This window comes from Sparus aurata, chromosome 4 (assembly GCF_900880675.1).
Source record: "Sparus aurata chromosome 4, fSpaAur1.1, whole genome shotgun sequence".
NCBI classification, from domain to species: domain Eukaryota; kingdom Metazoa; phylum Chordata; class Actinopteri; order Spariformes; family Sparidae; genus Sparus; species Sparus aurata.
The window spans coordinates 19,777,893-19,795,735 of NC_044190.1; the positions used below are offsets into that span (position 1 = coordinate 19,777,893).

The following is a 17,843-nucleotide window of genomic DNA, read 5'->3' on the forward strand; positions in this document are numbered from 1 at the left end:
CAGACGTTTATGTCATCACTAAGCTCCATGGCCTTATCAGTCTGGTGCTACTGTGAGCTGTGGCGCTGTGGAGACCCACTGTGTTTAATCAGCAGGATTAGTGGTACAGGCCACTGGGTGCGACAGATAATAATAGCTAATTAGCCCACTAAAGTTCCTGCCCTGCCCCCAACTTAATATCTACCTCGTACACACAGATGGATTTCATGCCTCTTTGCCTTTTTTTCTGCATAGTCATAAGTTATGCTTTAGATTTTCTTGTATTCCAAAGATTTGTCTTTACATTTGTGTCGTTTCCAGGGAGAGTAGTGGAGGTGCATTGGTACCTTTTTATGTTTAGCTCAGAATTGAGAAAGTAGAGACATCTATTGCAAACTTTGATTTCCACTTTGAATGTTTTCTATGATTTATTCATGGTCAGAAATGGCACCATAAGGTAAAGGAGGCTAGAGATCCACTGAAATTATAGTACAGTACATTTACAATTACATTTAGGGCATTTAGCAGACGCTTTTGTCCAAAGTGACTTACAATAAGTACATTTGTCAAGAGAAAGAAGCCACAACATATGACCGTCGATGAAGTAAAAAAGAAAATGTATAGTACAGTTACAAAGTACAATGTATTCTTCTCAAACAAAACTCTGAGTACAAGTTACTTTTTGATGGTTGATGTTTGTCAGAAAAGTTGAGATCCATTTACTCCTGCCAAACACAAATACAAGTAATAGACATTATACGTTGTCCTGAACTGATTCTGAAATATATCAAAGCTCTGCCTACTGTATGTATTACAGTTTAGCAGCTTTAGAAAATTAAGAAAATGTTAAATCAATAGAAGCTGTGCTGAGCTGAGGCCAATGGGAAGCAGGGTAGATGTTCGGAGCTAGGCGAGTCTCCTCACTACCAACTTAAGCAGTTCCTATTTAAATCTGATTTTAAAGTAAATTCTTGTAGGTTTAGGGATCTTACCCTTTATAACAGAAAGCTGGTCCAGTGCCTCCTGGACAGGGGCAACCTAGCACCGTATGTCAGTGTTACCATTGGCCTGTTTGTGACCGCATAGCCTTATGGGCTACAAAATTGCAGATTAAAAGTTTAGATACTAATTTAAATTTTACTTGGTCCACACTATGATTTTAAAAGTCCCCAAAAATTATAATAATTTGAGTAGATGTTATAGGTAGCAGGTGTAATTAGTTTCTTCCACCCCTGATTTTGTTCTTGATGGTTTTATTCCCTATTTTGTGGTAAAACTTGAACTGTTTTGATCATTCAGCTCGTCATTGTGGTCTTTGAAAAAGAAAACATTCAGCTATAGAATTTATGAAAAAACCTTTACTATAACCTTTTTTTTTTACATGAGAAAAAAGAGTTTTCTCTTGAAATGTAACTGCTTATAAAAGCCTTTTTAGCCTTGCAAACAGGTGGCAAGATATTCACGAGCCAAAAGCTTTTAAATGTGCCAGCAATGTGACACATCAGATAAACATGACAAACCAATGCTGTCAGTACATGTCTATTCATTCACAGACAGGCCAATAGCAGTCAACAAGGTGAATATCAGCCAATGCCAATGCTTGGTCAATAAATTGGTGCTCCTTATGTGATACATAGGTTTGGACTGTGCTCTCCTTTTCTCCTAACTTCTGTAGTGACACTTCGTTATCTTCATGTAAACATTTCCAGTTGCCTGTACACAATATATACTCAACTCTTAATCTGACAAGAGATATTTGAACAGTTTTAAGTATGTCTTAAGTGACTCTTTTGTTTGTTATATCCTTGTTAATTCTACAAGACCAATGAACTAACAATTGTCGGTCTTTGGAGGATCAATATTTTTCAAGCAATCAAACCATGTCTCGTGGTTAAAATAAAAAGGCAAACTGTGGGGCACTGCAAGTACAATTTATCTATGTTGATCTTGCAACCTTATTTAAACTATGATCAGTTTAGGTTAATCATTTTATTTTCTCATACTACAGCAGCACTGTATTCCCCCTTCTTACTGAAATGCTCCGGGTTCACTCCTATCCTCCACTGAGAACACGTAGTCTCTTCTGATTGGTCAGTTCAGACATGCCTGACCCAGCACTTCTAACAACAGAGCAGCTGTGTTTAATCAGTTCTTATGTGCCAAACAAGCCACTCAGCATAAATAATGTAAACGTGTGACTCTGTGACGTGGTGTGAGTAATAGGTGTTTCAGGAGCAGTTTTTTCTGTGGGTGAGAGGAGCTTCTGTTGCCATTTTAACTTCTGTGACATGAAGAAGAACATATATAAAACACTGATGGCAAGGAAAAAAAACAGAAAGGTATGATAGATTTCCTTCAAAGCTGAATATGATACACACCTTTTTTACCTTGAGGCACAAAATGTTTAATTATTCCTGCCCTCTTACATGATCGAATTCACCCCCTAACACTTGGATGTCAAACACCCTGATGTGCTGGATGCTGTATTTGGCATTTAACCTTAGAATGAATTAACTGCAATATCCGCACAGTCCTCACAGGCACAAAGAACCACACAGTCAGAGAAAAATATTCCCAAGCGCTTTGCTTTTAACCTGGCTGTTCCTTTACTTTCACTTATGTTATTGATCCCAGGACTTCTCTGTGTTGGGAGTCTTTGCCTCACTCAAATAGCCACAGTTCACCGGTTTCTTCGTTTAGAAAGGAATGAGACCCAGAGTGAATCATGATAAACCTCAGCATGTCCCATGCATTAATTTAATAACACTTATTAATTATGATAAGAATATATAGACTGTTATGTTTTACGCTGTAGCTCTCATCCCTTTCATTTATGCATGGTTCAGGCTTGATTTTTGCAGTAAGGTTTTATGTCCTGACCAAACATAACAGTTAATGACTGTGCCAGTGAAAGGTGAACAAGCCAAGTGTTATAAAGACAAGCATTATGGTCAAAACTCCCAAGGTAGCTATTTATTCCCCTGTGATAGGTCAAGGTGTAAGCGGCTTACACCCTCAGCAATTCGCTCAAATGGTCACATCACACAGACATATCTTGGGAGAGCCAAGGCTAGGTCAGTGAACGAAGGCATACAGTAAATTCTCAGCACCGTAACCTCTCGGTCAAATCTGTGTCAGCGTTTACCCTGCCTTGCCAAGGCCCATGCTAATAGGTGCGTGCAGTCTATAGACCACTGCCTGAAGCGAACTGAGCCTTGAACTCTGTGTCTGTTGCTCGCATAAAAAAGTGTGTGTGTGTGTGTGTGTGTGTGTGTGTGTGTGTGTGTGTGTGTGTGTGTGTGTGTGTGTGTGCGCGCGCATGTTTGTTTGTGTGCGTCTGTCATTTTGTGTTGGCAATTTTTTATAGGGAAAGCTGCTTAGCTTTTTCACACACAAAGATGTACGTACACACACACTCGCACACACACATACAGCATGCTCAGTCACCCGTAGGAAGGAGACCCAGGGCGAGGCTGCACATCTGACAGGAATCCAATTGAGCGTGTCTAATGGCGGACATCCAGGAGAGGAGGAGGGGGAAGCAGACCTGCAGTGATGAAGGAGAGCGGAGGGCAATTTCCTCAGAGAGCTGGTTCTGTCTCTCTCTCCCTCTCTACCTCCCCCAGCTCAACATTACAGTAAAATGAATGCTTTGTCAGACGGCAGCGATCACATGACTCTTCACCTTTTTGTAGTAACAGGCTCTTCTTCACTAACTCAAAATCAATGTTTGCTCAGTTATTATATTAAGTATTTAGATGATCCTTGCCTTCAATGTTGAATTAAAATTTAAAAACGAAATGAAACTTTCCCGAACTTTTAGTTACTCAGTTTAAGTCCACACTGACTCCTCTTTTCCCATATTATTCGGTCACTAATTGGTTCTGTGATTTAAGAAGACCACAGGGCCTTTCTATGCTGGCTGTGATCATATCAATTTTAGTTTTAACAAAGATGTTTTGATGTAATGTTCTTAAGCTGCTCATTTTCTTGTTCTCTTTGTGAAGTTTAAGAGTGATCCTCTCTAAAACAGGTCCACTTGTTGTATTGACCTGTTATTGACTGGACATTGTTTTTCCTGTCTGCTGGCAGCAGTAAAGGGTGCAGTTTTAAATAAGATGTCATTTTGCTTCTACAGACACCCTCTGTGGACATGCCTAGCCATATTATTAAAACCATCTGCCACTTGTTTCTAGCTATGCTAGTGCCACCACTTTAGGAATGATGATTGGTTGGTTTCAAATTCGATGGATTCATATGAAGTTTTGGACATATATTCATGGTCTTATGAGGATAAATCCCACTGACTCTGGTGCCCTGACTTTTCCTTTAGAGGTACCAAGTTTACATGTTTTCAAATAAAAATTGAAATGAAAATATTCATGACTATTGGAAGCATTTTAATGAAATTGCAAATATTCAAGGTCTCTGGAGGATTTCTAAATCACTTCGGTGACTAGTCCTCTAGCACCACCGTCATTCATGGTTGTCAGATGATGTATCTGATGACTGTTGTGATCCCCTGTCTTTTTTTCAAGCACCTTCAGTTAATTGCCATTTTTTGGTTATTAATGAAATTACTCGCCAACTATCACAAGGCTTGTTGGACAATTTTAAACAGACTTCCATGGCTGCCTCAGGATGAATTCTGATAAGTGGTATCAACTGAACTTGTATCTAGCACTATCATCAATAACTTGGTTGAATTGGTTAACTTAGTCTGTCTGTCCTGGGAGAGTGATCACTCTTCAGTGGCTCTTCCTGAGATTTCTATAATTTTTTTTTCCCCCATTAAAATGAAATGAATGAATATGGCAAGTTTTTCCTCACTCGAATCGAGGGTCTAAGGACAGAGGATGTCCTTAAAGCCCACTGAGGCACTGTGATTGTGATTTTGGGCTTTATAGCTAAAATCAATTTGAAAAATGTATTTGATTTGGTTAAAGCACTTTTATGTGACTTTTTATTATCTTAAAACAGCACCAAAATGATTATGATGGTACAGTGTCTTGTAATAGGGTGAATGGTGTCTCTGTCTGAGCCACTCCACAACATCACTTTTTTCTGCTCTATGTAACTTCAATGAGAGGGGAAGATCACAGCGTTGCATACATGTTTTCTTCCAGATGCAGGCTTAAAACACATAACATCATCATTATGACTTAGTGAGTTCTGTAGCTCAGTGGGTAGAGCTGGTTGACTGGTGATCAGAAGATCACTGGTTCGAATCCCGGCTCCCCAGGGCGGGACTGAGCTACATGTCGAAGTATCCTTGAGCAAGATACTGAACCCCAAAGTTGCTCCTGATGTGCAGTTGGCACCTTGTGTGAAGGCAGCCACTGCCATCAGTAAGGGTCCTGCGATGAACTGGCGACTCATCCAGGGTGAACCCTGGCCTACGCCCCTAGAGTGAAACTGGATTTGGCCCCAGTAAGCCCCGCAACCCCTTAGGGGGGGAAAAAGCGGCACAGCCCGCGACCCTCACGGATAAGCGGGAAAAAAAAAAAGAAAAAACGGAGTTCTGTTTATAGTCAGCACTCACATTATGTCAGACAAATTGTTACAGACCTGGGATTTGTATTTACGACAGTGGAGTTGCACTCAGAAGCTGTGGGGGCCACCAAATCATACCAAATGCCAATTTTCTACATAGTGTTGCTTTAATGGCTACATAAATCAAAACTAAATAGTTTCCCATCATCCTCAGCTGTACTTAGTAATTAGCAAATATTAGCATGTTAACATGCTAAAGTCAGAATGTGAACAGGTGAAACAGGGTGGCTTCTAAACATCAGCTGGCAAACATTATTGTCAGATGATTGTTAGATGCTTTTAATAAAAGGACATAAAAATTTCAAGCAAACTTAGTCTGGCTGTGTTATTGTTGGCCTGAATGTGTTAAGTTAAGTGCAATTGTCCTATGCATAATTTGTTTATGGGGCATCTAGTTATTTTACCTTGTTTTTGACAGAAGACAAGCTAATCTTCGTTCTTCTAAAATACGTGGTTTGTAAATAATACTGTCTATAAGGCTGTTTCAAATGACCCCAAATTTTACTTCTGACTAGACCACTGTTTGTAATTGTTTTGTGTTGAGGGTAGAGATGGCTCTGTTTAGTTGTTGTCGGGGCTAGTCTGTTTACATTCTGTTTTCGTAATTGAATTTGGCTTTTTAATGAGAGAGCTGCTTGATAGTGAAGAGTGGAAGGACTGTCAGAGTTTTGACTAAGCTCATATTAGGCATCCATCACAGCTGTCTGTACTCGAAACCTGGGATCACTTAATTGTTGAAAATGTATTACGTGTCAGCACTCTTGCTCTTCCCTTTTCTTTTTCCTCATTCTCTCTGCCCATAATTTACCAGATTGGATGCCCATTAAGAATATGGTCATTTGTGAATCAGTGGTTGCCACGAGCAACCGACAGTTTCAATCCATCAAATTGGTTTCATTTAAGAATAGCTTAAAAATAGAGCTCTGAGTAGTTTCGGTGTGTCTCAATCCTTTGGTATTCATCTTCTCCTCTCTGCTTCTTCAGCACTCACCTCTTTTCCTGCTACAAACCTGCTAGTGGTACACATCAGTGTCATTAGCTGCTATTGTCTTTTAATGTAAGAAAGTTTGTTGTTTAAAGTACATCTGCTAAGCTTCCAACAAACAAAAATCTTGCAGTCTGTTACAGGGTTCGTACGGGTGCTTGAAATCCTTGAAAGTGCTTGAATTTCAATGTTGTGTTTTCAAGGTCTGAAAAGGGCTTGGATTTTAGTTTAAGTGCTTGAAAGTGCTTGACATTATAACTCTGTGTCTTTTACAAAATTGCGATCAGACTGGATAATTAATTTCTGAAGTTTTTGCTATTATAGAATATAATTTTAGATGTTTACAGCATAATACAATGTACATAATTGTGATAAAAAGTGAAGAAAAAAATCACAAGTGTATATATATTCCTTTAGATACGTATTTTACCCCAGCAGTAAGGTGCTGGAAAATCTTAAAAATGACCCTTAAAAGTGCTAGAATCTGACCTTGAAAAATGTGTACGAACCCTGCTGTTAATAAGTAAGAAATACAGGAGGTGGAGCTTTTGACTGCTTATATGCAGCAATACTCTGCAGAACAGAACTCAGGATTAGAGCATCGGCTCAGAGTAGTTGAAGACAATAAACCAACTCAAAATTATATGCTGTTGTACCCCTGAAATTAGTGTTTGTGTGAGTTGCTATTTCTCTTTATTTCAAGTTACTTGTTAATGCTGAAGAGACTAAACTGATTTGTTTTGAATTCACGTTGACTATATCATTTCCAACAAGGGTCACTTGTATGTCACTTGTAAGACCTTAATAAGTGACTGCCCCTCTTTATTGTGCTTAATTTTCTATATACTACACAGTTCCATTAGTGGGTGTATGTGTATCCATTCATGTTGGTTTGAAATTATTATTCTTCCACTGACCTACCTGTCAAGCCCGACTGTGTGAATCATGCAGGAGGAGAAGAGGCGAGGCAGAGGAGCAGGAGTTGGGTGTTTAATAAAAGCTCAGACTTCCTTGCTTTAAATGACTGGCTATTGATTGGGATGGCAATCACGCTAGCACTCACATATACCACCCATCTCTTGTGTGTGGCATTAGTGAGCTATCGACACCACCGCATGAGTTTAACAGCCCTCTGGCACAGGGATTATAGAGCCTGTACCCTCAGGCGTTGATGTACAGTGGATAGTATACCTATAAAATAATTCTTCATAGACAGGCAGAATGGAATTAGTGACAACTTTGTCGAGTTGAGAATTTGGCTAGTTTGTCTTGAGCAAAATGTCAATAAGCTTCCAAGACATCCCTGTCGCAGGAACTACTAGGAGCCAGCAAGTTCTTGCTTGCAGTCTCAATAAATGTTGTACAAGCTCTTCCAGTCTCAGCACTTGTATATGAACAGTGAATTTCATGCATTGTTACTGCATGCTGGCCAATCGTTATTAGGCCATTAGAATGTAATCAATTTAGAGAAGGGACCATGGCACAGAAATTAGAACTGGTACTTCGTGATCATTTTAACCATAAATTCAGTTCAGTTAAAGGTTTTCTAATTATATTTGCACATTGTTAATTTGTGAATGATTGCTACCCTGATTTGAGTTTACCAACAGCATTTCTTGAAAAAAAGTACGGTTTGAGCTCTTATTTCTTCATGGAACATAATCGGAGTCACACTACGTTATCACCTAGCAATACAAACTTAATTCTATCAACAATATCATGATATTTGCTATAATGTAATACAATAATTATTTTTCTCAGATGTAAGTCATTCTAATCAGTACGTTAGAATGATCTTCAGAAGATTGAAATGATAAAGAGAAAATCTTCATGTACATGAACTTCGTTTGCAATGGACATATGTAGGCAGTGTGGAAGTGCAAGACAGTTGGTCCAGTCAATGATAAGACTTTTTTTGAAAGTGTAACCATAAACTTGATCTCCTAATTTATATACATGTTCAGGCTTGTCAGGTATATGCAGGAAAGTTGGCTAATTATTCCTAAAAATAATGAAAACCTAGCTGTGGTCTTGTAATGTAATCTATTAAGTTCTGCAGAGTTCTTCCTGTCTTTAGGTCATTGTTCCTTCACTCCTGTGACTTCTTGTGCCTGAAGTCCCTGGTATCTTGTTTTTTAATGCACCTAATGACCACCTTACACCAAATAATCCAGATAACGCAAGAGTGCCACAAACTCTCATGACTTTATTCCAACACTGGAAATCTGTCTGCACCAATGAAATTGCTTGAAGTTGCTGGGTGTCAAAGGCTGACGATAGAAGCTTCATCTGACATAAGTGGTGCCTGATAAAGACATCTGTGGGGTTTGACAGCTGCCTTTGCCTTTGACAGACTGAGCACTACTGTAATTAACCCCACTTAGCAATCAGTCCTGTTTTCTCCTTCTTTTTTGTCTTTCTCTCACTTTTTATCTCTCTTCCCCCCCTCCTCCACAGCAAGCACTGAAGGAGAACCTGAAGCGGAGGGAGACGGAGGAGAAACAGAGAAGAGCACGGGTGGCGAAGGAAAAGGCGGAGCGTGAAAAGCAGGAGAGACAGCAGAAGAAGAGGAGGTTGCTGGAAGTCAATGCAGGTAGACTCCGTTCAATCTGCTTTGCCTGTCAACCCTTGCATCGTTAAGCCCTTTACAGGGAGCTGTGTGCTAAATCAATCTAGGATCAAATGGTGTAAGAGATCATTCAACGACAATGACTCTCGTTTATCAAGTAAACACAAGTTCCATTTTAATGAATTTAGTGGAGACACCCATTTTTTCACAATGGAGTATTTATCTCTTTCTACACAATAAACAGTTGTGCTTATATTGAATGATTAATTTAGTGCTGCCGCAAATAATCAATACACAAAATTACCCTTTCTATGATGTTACTTTTTTTTTTAAAAGTCGCTCATCCGTGTAATCCCTGTTGTAATCATAGTCTGGACTTTGTTTGTATTTTAATTTCTAAGCAATTAATCTATCAAATGTAGTTTCCTAGATTTGAAGAGCATATATCATTTTTATGGCTGCCTTTATGGTCATTACAAATACGTTAATCACACATAAGGCATTAACTAAATTAAAGGAATTTAAATTAACAAGGTAACAAATGTTACAAAGGTTGTTTCTTTGAAATGAATCTGGCAGGACACATGCTGATAGTTTTACCAAGATAATGCAAACTTTTACAAAGTTGGCTCAGGCTTGTAACAACAGAGGAAGCTCACACACACAAAAGTGCACAATCAAAGGGTTTTATGTCACTTATAACATCTTTAAGCAAAATAGTGAAGATGAAAGAATGCATTCAGAAATATAAGCATGTCTGAATGTAAGTGGTGGTAAAGCGGTGGAGGCAGCCCAGCCAGAGAGCATACTCTGGGGGAGTTGCTCTTTTATGTGCTTGGCTCCTCCCTTCTTCAGGTGCAAGCCGTTTGCAGGTTTTATGCAATTCCTTGATGACCAGCATCACAGCAAGCTTTAGCAGAGGCCCCGAGCCGATCACATTATCAAACTAGATGTGAACTGCATGTTAACACTCTCCGTGTCAACATTTACATTTTGTTGCCTTCTGCTGATTTGTGAAGAGTTTAACAAGGCGATGTTCTGGATGTGTAGCATTCTGCTAATTTCCACCTTGGTATTAAAAGGGTGATGTTGTGATTATTGATTGGTTATTCATCTGAGTATAGGCATTCACCTCTTGCTCAACCCTTCTTGTGAGGTCAGCACACAGGGCCAACCCAGAATGGAATTTGTCACAGTTGTAGGTTTTCAGTGTATTGCTGCAAAACACTCTGGCAGGATGGTGGGTTGCTAAAATGACCAGGTGAACGGGTTCATGGAGAGCCTCTGTAACCGCAATTCATGGCAGCCAAAGTCTGTGTGGGTGATAGTTGAAGTTGTAATAACTTGACGTCACAATTCATGCCAATACCTTTACATTCACTTTTAATATTGCATGTTGAAAAGCACACTTCCTGAACTCAGCCACTTGCAACAATTTCGGTGCTCAGATGTCATAAAAATGGCATCAAAATGAGGTGAGAATATTTTTCGCCTAAAAACAAATCAGCTGTATCCTATCTACTCTTTTTCCCCTTTAATCCATCAAGTTTTAACATTTGAGTATATTAAGATGATATGAAAATAAGACCTTCATTCATTTCAATGAATTATTGGCATCGGGGTATGTTTGCACTAGGGGTGGGTAAAAATATCGATTCATCAATGCATTGCAATATATTATTTCCCAATTCAATATCGATACATAAAATCCTCTGAATTGATTTGGGCAAGCGACCACCCGCAGTCCCTTGCCGGATCTCTTAGTCCCCGCCTCAAGCAGCTGGAAGCGTCTCGCTCGAGGGTCGGAGAGTGATGCGCCGCGGAAACACCGTCGGAACTGCGGAGGCGCCCGCGAGTAGCACTCTCCTCCGGGGGGAGAAAATGTACCATGCAGTCCCAGAAACAATGGCACTTTCTCAGCTTAACTATGGTTGCACTATTTTATAACTAAATACATCGAGTACCTTTGTTTACATTTCAGTTCGAACTAGAACTTTCTAGAGGAAAGATTTATAATTTAAGATACTTATTACTGAATCGATATCAAAGCATTTAAGTCAATATTGAATCGAATCGATATTGAATCGAATTGCGACCTAAAGAATCGAAATCGAATCGAATCGTGAGGTTCTTAGCAATACCCAGCCCTAGTTTGCACAGAGTAATCTGCCATAGATTGGCTGTGTAGACCAGCAAAAACGTTGGACCCTGCTCAATTTTTTACATGGCAAGCACACGTCCCTGGAATATTACCTAGCCATGTTTCTACTGTTTACCCTCCAATTGCAACAAAACAGGAAATAATTGTCACCATGATACATTCCAGGGATGCAAAATCCTGTAATCATCTTGTATAAATTAGTTTTTGCTGCTGACTAACCCTTTAGACTCATCGAACTGTGACTCAAAGTGGACTTCCGGAAATTATTTCACGTCTCACTGGTACCTGAAGCAACATAGCTCCACCAACACTGCCCAATGTGTTGGTCCAAACATCTGCTTACGCGTGCTTCTGTCATGTCAGTTACACAGATTTTGGTCTGAGCTTTACATTTTGACAGTAAGATTAATACTTTTACCTAGAAACATTTGAGTACTGTTGCTTTATGTTAATGTTTATCTGCTGTTACTGAGATTGTTTTGATTGTTTATGTAAAGTTTCAAAATTAAAAAAAATAAATAAATGTGTGGAATCATCAGCAGTTGGGGGTTAAGGGACTTGCTCAAGGGCACTTAAGTGGTGATAATGAGAGGGGGGCAAGGGCCTGCATGTTACTTTCCCCACCAAGATTTATCTGGCAAAGGATTTGAACCTGGGACACAAGCTGGCTTCTCCACTACTGCTTCACATACTATATTAACAGATAGACAAACTGTATGTTTTTAAGTTGTATTTTTCATATTGTCAGTAAATGAAAAAGGGGTTTTTGTAAGGACCCCTACATATACAATATGCTGTTTTCGAACATTGTCCACTGCTGTGGCCCTTGCAGGTAAATAAGCTAGAATGATATCTCTATTTACCAAGCAGGTTCAGGCATAGCTATGAAGAAGGCAATGTCTACCTTATGCCAAAGCATCTGGTTTCAACTGCCAGTTGGATTTTTTGGGGGGTTTTTTCCCTTCCCCTTTGGAGTGCTGCTGTTGCCAGAAACTTGTTCAACATAGCAGCCTCCAGACCCATTTCCAATGCCAAAGTCAAGGTTGGCAGAGCAGTTGAGCTTGGCAGTCCCAGCCCTGTACCAGCATCTATAGCTTACATGAGTATGCCAGCCACTGTAGCACTCCCGTAGACATTAGAGTGCAAGTAGAGAACCACCAGGCCAAAGTACTGTTGTGGATGTTCTATCTAGCCAAACCAAGGTTTCTCTTGGCTAAAGCATATCACAAACCTCTCCCTTTTCACTTCACTCTGTTCTTGACATCTCTCAGTTGTCACCATTTACCACAGAGCCTCTGACGTTTTACAGCGCTGGGCTCGTCCAAACAAAGTCCAGTTGAAATTAATGAGCAGAATTCTGGTGGATTGGTTACGTGCTGTGTGTTAGTCAAGTAGTGTTTACTGTAACTCACCCTCTGTCATGCTGTGGTTATCTGAAAATATCAGCCGCACAGTTATAGCCAAAAATGGACTACCAGTGACAGGCCAATGTTGAATGGGTTGTTGTGTTTTATATAAGGGAGGCTTGTGGCAGCCTCATGCTTCACTGCAGAAAGCCCTAGATAGCTTGGAAAGTAGAAGGTAAAATTAATGCAGTAGAATTTGGAGAAATCCTTCAAAAAAAAAAAAACAACAAAAAAAATCTTTGCTGCACTTTTTAGGAGAACTTTAACTTGGCTCTGGGGTGGTCTAATCCTAATTCAAACCACAATCAAATCGAGAATTTGTGGCTGGACTTGAAAACTGATGTTAACTCACAGATGCCATACAACTAGACAGAGCCAGGGCAGTTTTGTAAGACAGAATAGGGGGAATATTGGCAAATGACAATGACCTCTACTATATGTAGATCTGATTGTTTTCACTTTGTTTTTTGTCTTTTATTGGTGTCAAAGAAAGGTAATTACAAGACCAATATTTGGTCCTAGTGTTGTAAACCAATAAAATTGACTTTTTAGTAGTTTTTATTGGCACTGTTCTGATTCTCTGTAATGACTCGTGCTTGTTTTGTTTGTAACTCGTCCAGATTGACAGCTTGGACATCTTTCCCACGTGCTTGTGTGCTGAGTTGTGTCTCACTTTAAACTTTACTATTTCAGAAAAGAAGTTCAGAAAAAAGAAAATTATGAGAATAAACTTCAGCCAAATTTTGTCAGAAAGGCTTATACAAATATGCCTAGAGCTTGAAATGTATTTAGATACGCTCACATTAAGATAAAGTTGAAGGGAAACTCAGTGACATCCCCAAGAAGTGATGTTTCTGGCAATGTATGCCATACACGCGCACATGCACACATACAGATACACATACATAGATACAGATTGTTAGGATGAAATGAATATGTGATACAGATTTGGCATTGTGCTGCCAACCCAGGACTGGATTTATTCACATTCTCTCTCTCTCTCTCTCTCTCTCTGTCTCTCTCTCTCTCTCTCTCTCTCTCTCTCTCTGTCTCTCTCTCTCTCTCTCTCTCTCTCTCTCTCTGTCTCTCTCTCTCTCTCTCTCTCTCTCTCTCTCTCTGTCTGTCTGTCTCTCTCTCTCTGTCTCTCTCTCTCTCTCTCTCTCTCTCTCACTCTCACTCTCACTCTCACTCACACACACACACACACACACACACACACACACACACACACACACAGTCTCTCACTCTGTCTGTCTCTCAGCCTATTTATTAACTAAAGAGCTTTCTCTTTGTTTGTCAGGGAGGATTGTCCTCAATGGAGATTTTCTGTGTAATCATCTGATTATCCATCAATTCTCTAAAAAGCCCCAGAGAGGCTGCATTTCCACATTATGCTGAAGGGCACAGCAATGAGAGACAGGGGAGGTGGGGGGGTTTTCCTGGAGGAAATGATCAAAATGGATTTTAGCTTCTTTGCCTGCTACAGGTATCTGTATTTAGTTTAGTTCCTAGCCTTGCCTGCTTGTGTATTCCAGAAACGTGAGGTCCTCCCAGATTCCTTCTCATTTTCCTCTGTTGTTACGTGCCAAAGACTGGGCTTCTACCTACTCTGTAATATGCAGCCTGGTTTCGTCATTCACACTGTGTGTTCTGGCAGTCTGAGAGAGCGAGAGCATCAGCTTGCATGCATTTGCATAGAGCCCTACGGAGATTGAAATTCAGATTGAATAGGTGTTTTTTTCCCTCCTCCTCTAGCTGTGCCTGGCTTGTGTATGACAAATCTGTTGCATTAACTCCCAGGGTAGGCCGGGAGCGGGAATGTTTGTGGAGCGACAAATTACACATCAGAGCTTTATTTAACATTCCCTACATGGCTACAAGCGATGAACTATTAAGACGTCAAATAGAAGAACAGCGAGAGATGCAACCCTGCATGCAAAGATGCTAAAAACATGGGAGGGGCGTAAGAAAGAAAGAGAGAAAACAGGTGAGAGCATACTGTATGTTCTAATAAGATATTTCTTAGATAGCGCAAGCAGAGTAGAGCTGTCCTTTCTCATGGCTGATACCAGTGAGCCATCTGATAATTTAACATTTTTACATTTTATAAAGAAGTACATAACCTGTGGTTTGTGCTCACCTGAGGGTAAGAAAGGGTAAAGATGTAAATTATGTTCTTGTTAAGTCAGTGAAAGCAATTAAGCTTCATATTATCAGCTCCATTTAACCACAAAAATTTCACAGATTCAGATTAATAGCTGTTGACATACATTTACAAACATCGGGCTAATTACTTATCAGTCAGCTATATATCATGTTGTCAACTTGTATGAAAACCATTGCCTGTTTACACCTACAACAGACAGGCGGAAATATCTGAGAACATAAATTTGAAGAAACCCAGAGGAAAATTTTACTGCTCAAAGCTTGCTCCTTTATGGCTATTGAGCCGTAAAGGAGCTCAATGAGAGTTCTCATTTCAGTCTAGTTGTAGTCTTTTTTGGTCTCAAACATTTCTCATTTGTTTCTCCTAAAATTCCTTAGGAGCAATAGTTGAGACTTGAGACTTTACCGCTCAAATCTTGCTCCTTTCCAGCACCGGGGAGACATTCTGAAACTTCATTGAGAGCTTGATGAGATCTCCTTTGAAACTTACAGGGAGCCCAAGTTGAGATTTTCTGCACCAGTTTCTCAGGAGAAACAATTGAGAAACAGGAGAAATCAGCCACAGCCTCACTTTGGTCTCACAGAGATCTCATAGTTGTCTAGGAGAAATGAATGAGACACTACTGAGATCTCTTTTCCAATTATTGTTTCCTCTGAGAATGTAACTGTATTTACATTTTGTGAACACCAATTTTCAAAATGAATTTCAAACAAAAGCTTGGATCAGTTGATGTAAATTCCAAATGGCTTTTGTTATATAGTATAGCCAACATTTTTAGATGTTTGTTACCATAGAAGGATGTGCAGAAGGTGCAAAAAGCACTTGTGGCAATACACGGCAGTTATGGTCGACTGGCTAGATTCTCTTGGACTGACTCAGATTACTGATTTTTTCCCCTTTCCTTTACAGAGCCATTTGCCTGTAAACAATTTCTGTTTGTAATCCATTTTACTCAGACTTGTAAGACTGTAAGACCAGAACACCCTGCAATAGAGCAAGTAAACTGTAAATAGTAAAATGTCAATATGAAGGCCTTTAATAGTTTAATGCCCAACCTTTTCTGCCTGTGACTTCTTAAGCAATATCTTCTTGTCACCCTTCATCAAAGAGTGCAAAAGTTGTGATTTTGGCAGACTTTTGGTTGACTTTGAATAATTTCTGGAGGCCTAGAGAGGCAAAACTATACTACCATATCACAAAAAATTGTCTAACTTGATCTTAAATTTAGGATTCAATGATGATTTCGATTTTATCAGATTGGATTATTTATTGTCACTTCTGGATTTGTAAAGATCAACAGATCGTTGGTTTTGTGCCCTGATAACTGTGATATCTATAAGTATTATTATCATTAAACCCTTCAAGGTTGATCAACAGTGACCTATTACAATATTTATTATCTTGGCTGTGATGCTGTCTGTCATTTATACATCCCTGTTCATCATCCAGTGAAAAGCTTGGCTTGGCCCAGTCAAGTGCAACTGAAGGTATTCAATAGAGAGAGAGAGAGAGAGGTGACTGACTAGCCTTATTGCACCATTGCCTTTTAAGTGTCCAAGGGAACACAGTAGTCGGCCTGCATTCATTGCACTCAGGCATGTGATTTTCTCTCCTTAGCTTTTCCATCCCAGCCCAATTGACCCTATTTCTTGGCTTTCTCTGGCCCACCTCTGCTTCAACCGTGTTATTGTCCTGATGATGAGTGCCACATCCTGTTGAGTGAAGTGGCGGGAGGCATTAGTTAGTGTCTGAAGAGAGGGTAGACATCTACGCACAGATGAACCACATGTCCAGACAATGGAAAACGCCAGTCTGAACAGACTCTGATTAAATAGATGGTGATTGAAGTTTCACTACAGACAGGAGGGTAACTATAGCCTTTCACCAGAGTTGGGAGGTTCAGCTTTGTCTTGATTCCACCCCCAGTGTATTCTTCTGTTTTGTGGTTGAGTAAACACCTTTCTGCTTTTATCCTTAGTTGATCTGAGTTGTACACATCTATATTTGTCCATTCTACCACATATTTTAATGCATTTGTTTCAGAACCAAGAGGACAGTCTAGCTACACATGGCATAGTAGAGCTCAGTTCCTGCTTTCTTTCACCATTAAACGTGAGAGTAAGTGCTTACTGTAGAGCCGCCATTAAGTCTTACTATCCTTTAAATAGACATCAGTAAGGCCTAGACTGGATTGTGAGAGTGTCTTCATTTTTTGGGCGGAATTTAATGCAAAAAGTCTCACGCATTGCACACCTGTCATGAGAGCTCTGATCCCAGATTCAGCAGAATAGAAATAGGCAGGCGAATTGTGCACATCAAAGCACCAATCAGTAGCTCTACTGCCAAAGCTGGGATACCACTCTTCACTGCCCCAGTCCTCTCTACAGTCTTTGTTCTCTCGCCACGTCCCCTCACCACCACCTTTCACAAGCTGAATGACTGTTTCAAACCCATTTCACAGCTACTAGCTTGACTAATATTCCTCTGCCATGTGTTTCTCCTCCATTGCCATCCATGTGACATTTCTGTGATCTCTCTCTCTCTCTCTCTCTCTCTCTCTCCTCCCTCTCTCTCTCTCTCTCTCTCTCCTCTCTCTCCTCTCTCTCTCTCTCTCTCTCTCTCTCTAAGTTTATGAGCATGTGGGTGTTAGTATATAAATATGTGTTAAGATTTTCAGTGTTAGACTGTCTGAAAGTACTTCTTGTCTACATTCTATAAAGCGGTTTTCTGTCACGGCCTGTCTGAGTTACTTCTGATTGATGTGTAAAATTGGACTGTTTTTGCTCCCATATATTCCTGAGGCGGGAGATCTTAGTGGGTTTCTTTTTCCTTGCCTCCTGAGGCACACAAACCGTTTCATGTTCTTGTGGGTTGGAGTCAAACGGAGTACTACACATGAAGGAACACACTTCAGGTTGCAATAGATTGATCTGCTCCTTTTTTGCTTGTTTTCTGTGTTATCTCTATTTATGTGTTTATGTCTGTGTGTGTTGAGGGGAGTGTAACGCTTGCTCCCTGTGATG

The 17,843-nt window shown here is 39.9% G+C and overlaps 1 protein-coding gene across 5 annotated transcripts in view; it reads left to right on the forward strand.

Moving 5' to 3' along the window:
• Positions 1 to 17,843, forward strand: part of LOC115580635 (protein diaphanous homolog 3) — a 190,001-nt gene that overhangs the window by 96,828 nt on the left and 75,330 nt on the right. For all 5 annotated transcript variants that reach the window (XM_030415179.1, XM_030415183.1, XM_030415184.1 and 2 more), the window contains one exon: positions 8,975 to 9,110. In XM_030415179.1, coding sequence (XP_030271039.1) covers positions 8,975 to 9,110 — 136 coding nt within the window. The remainder of the gene's footprint in view (positions 1 to 8,974; positions 9,111 to 17,843) is intronic.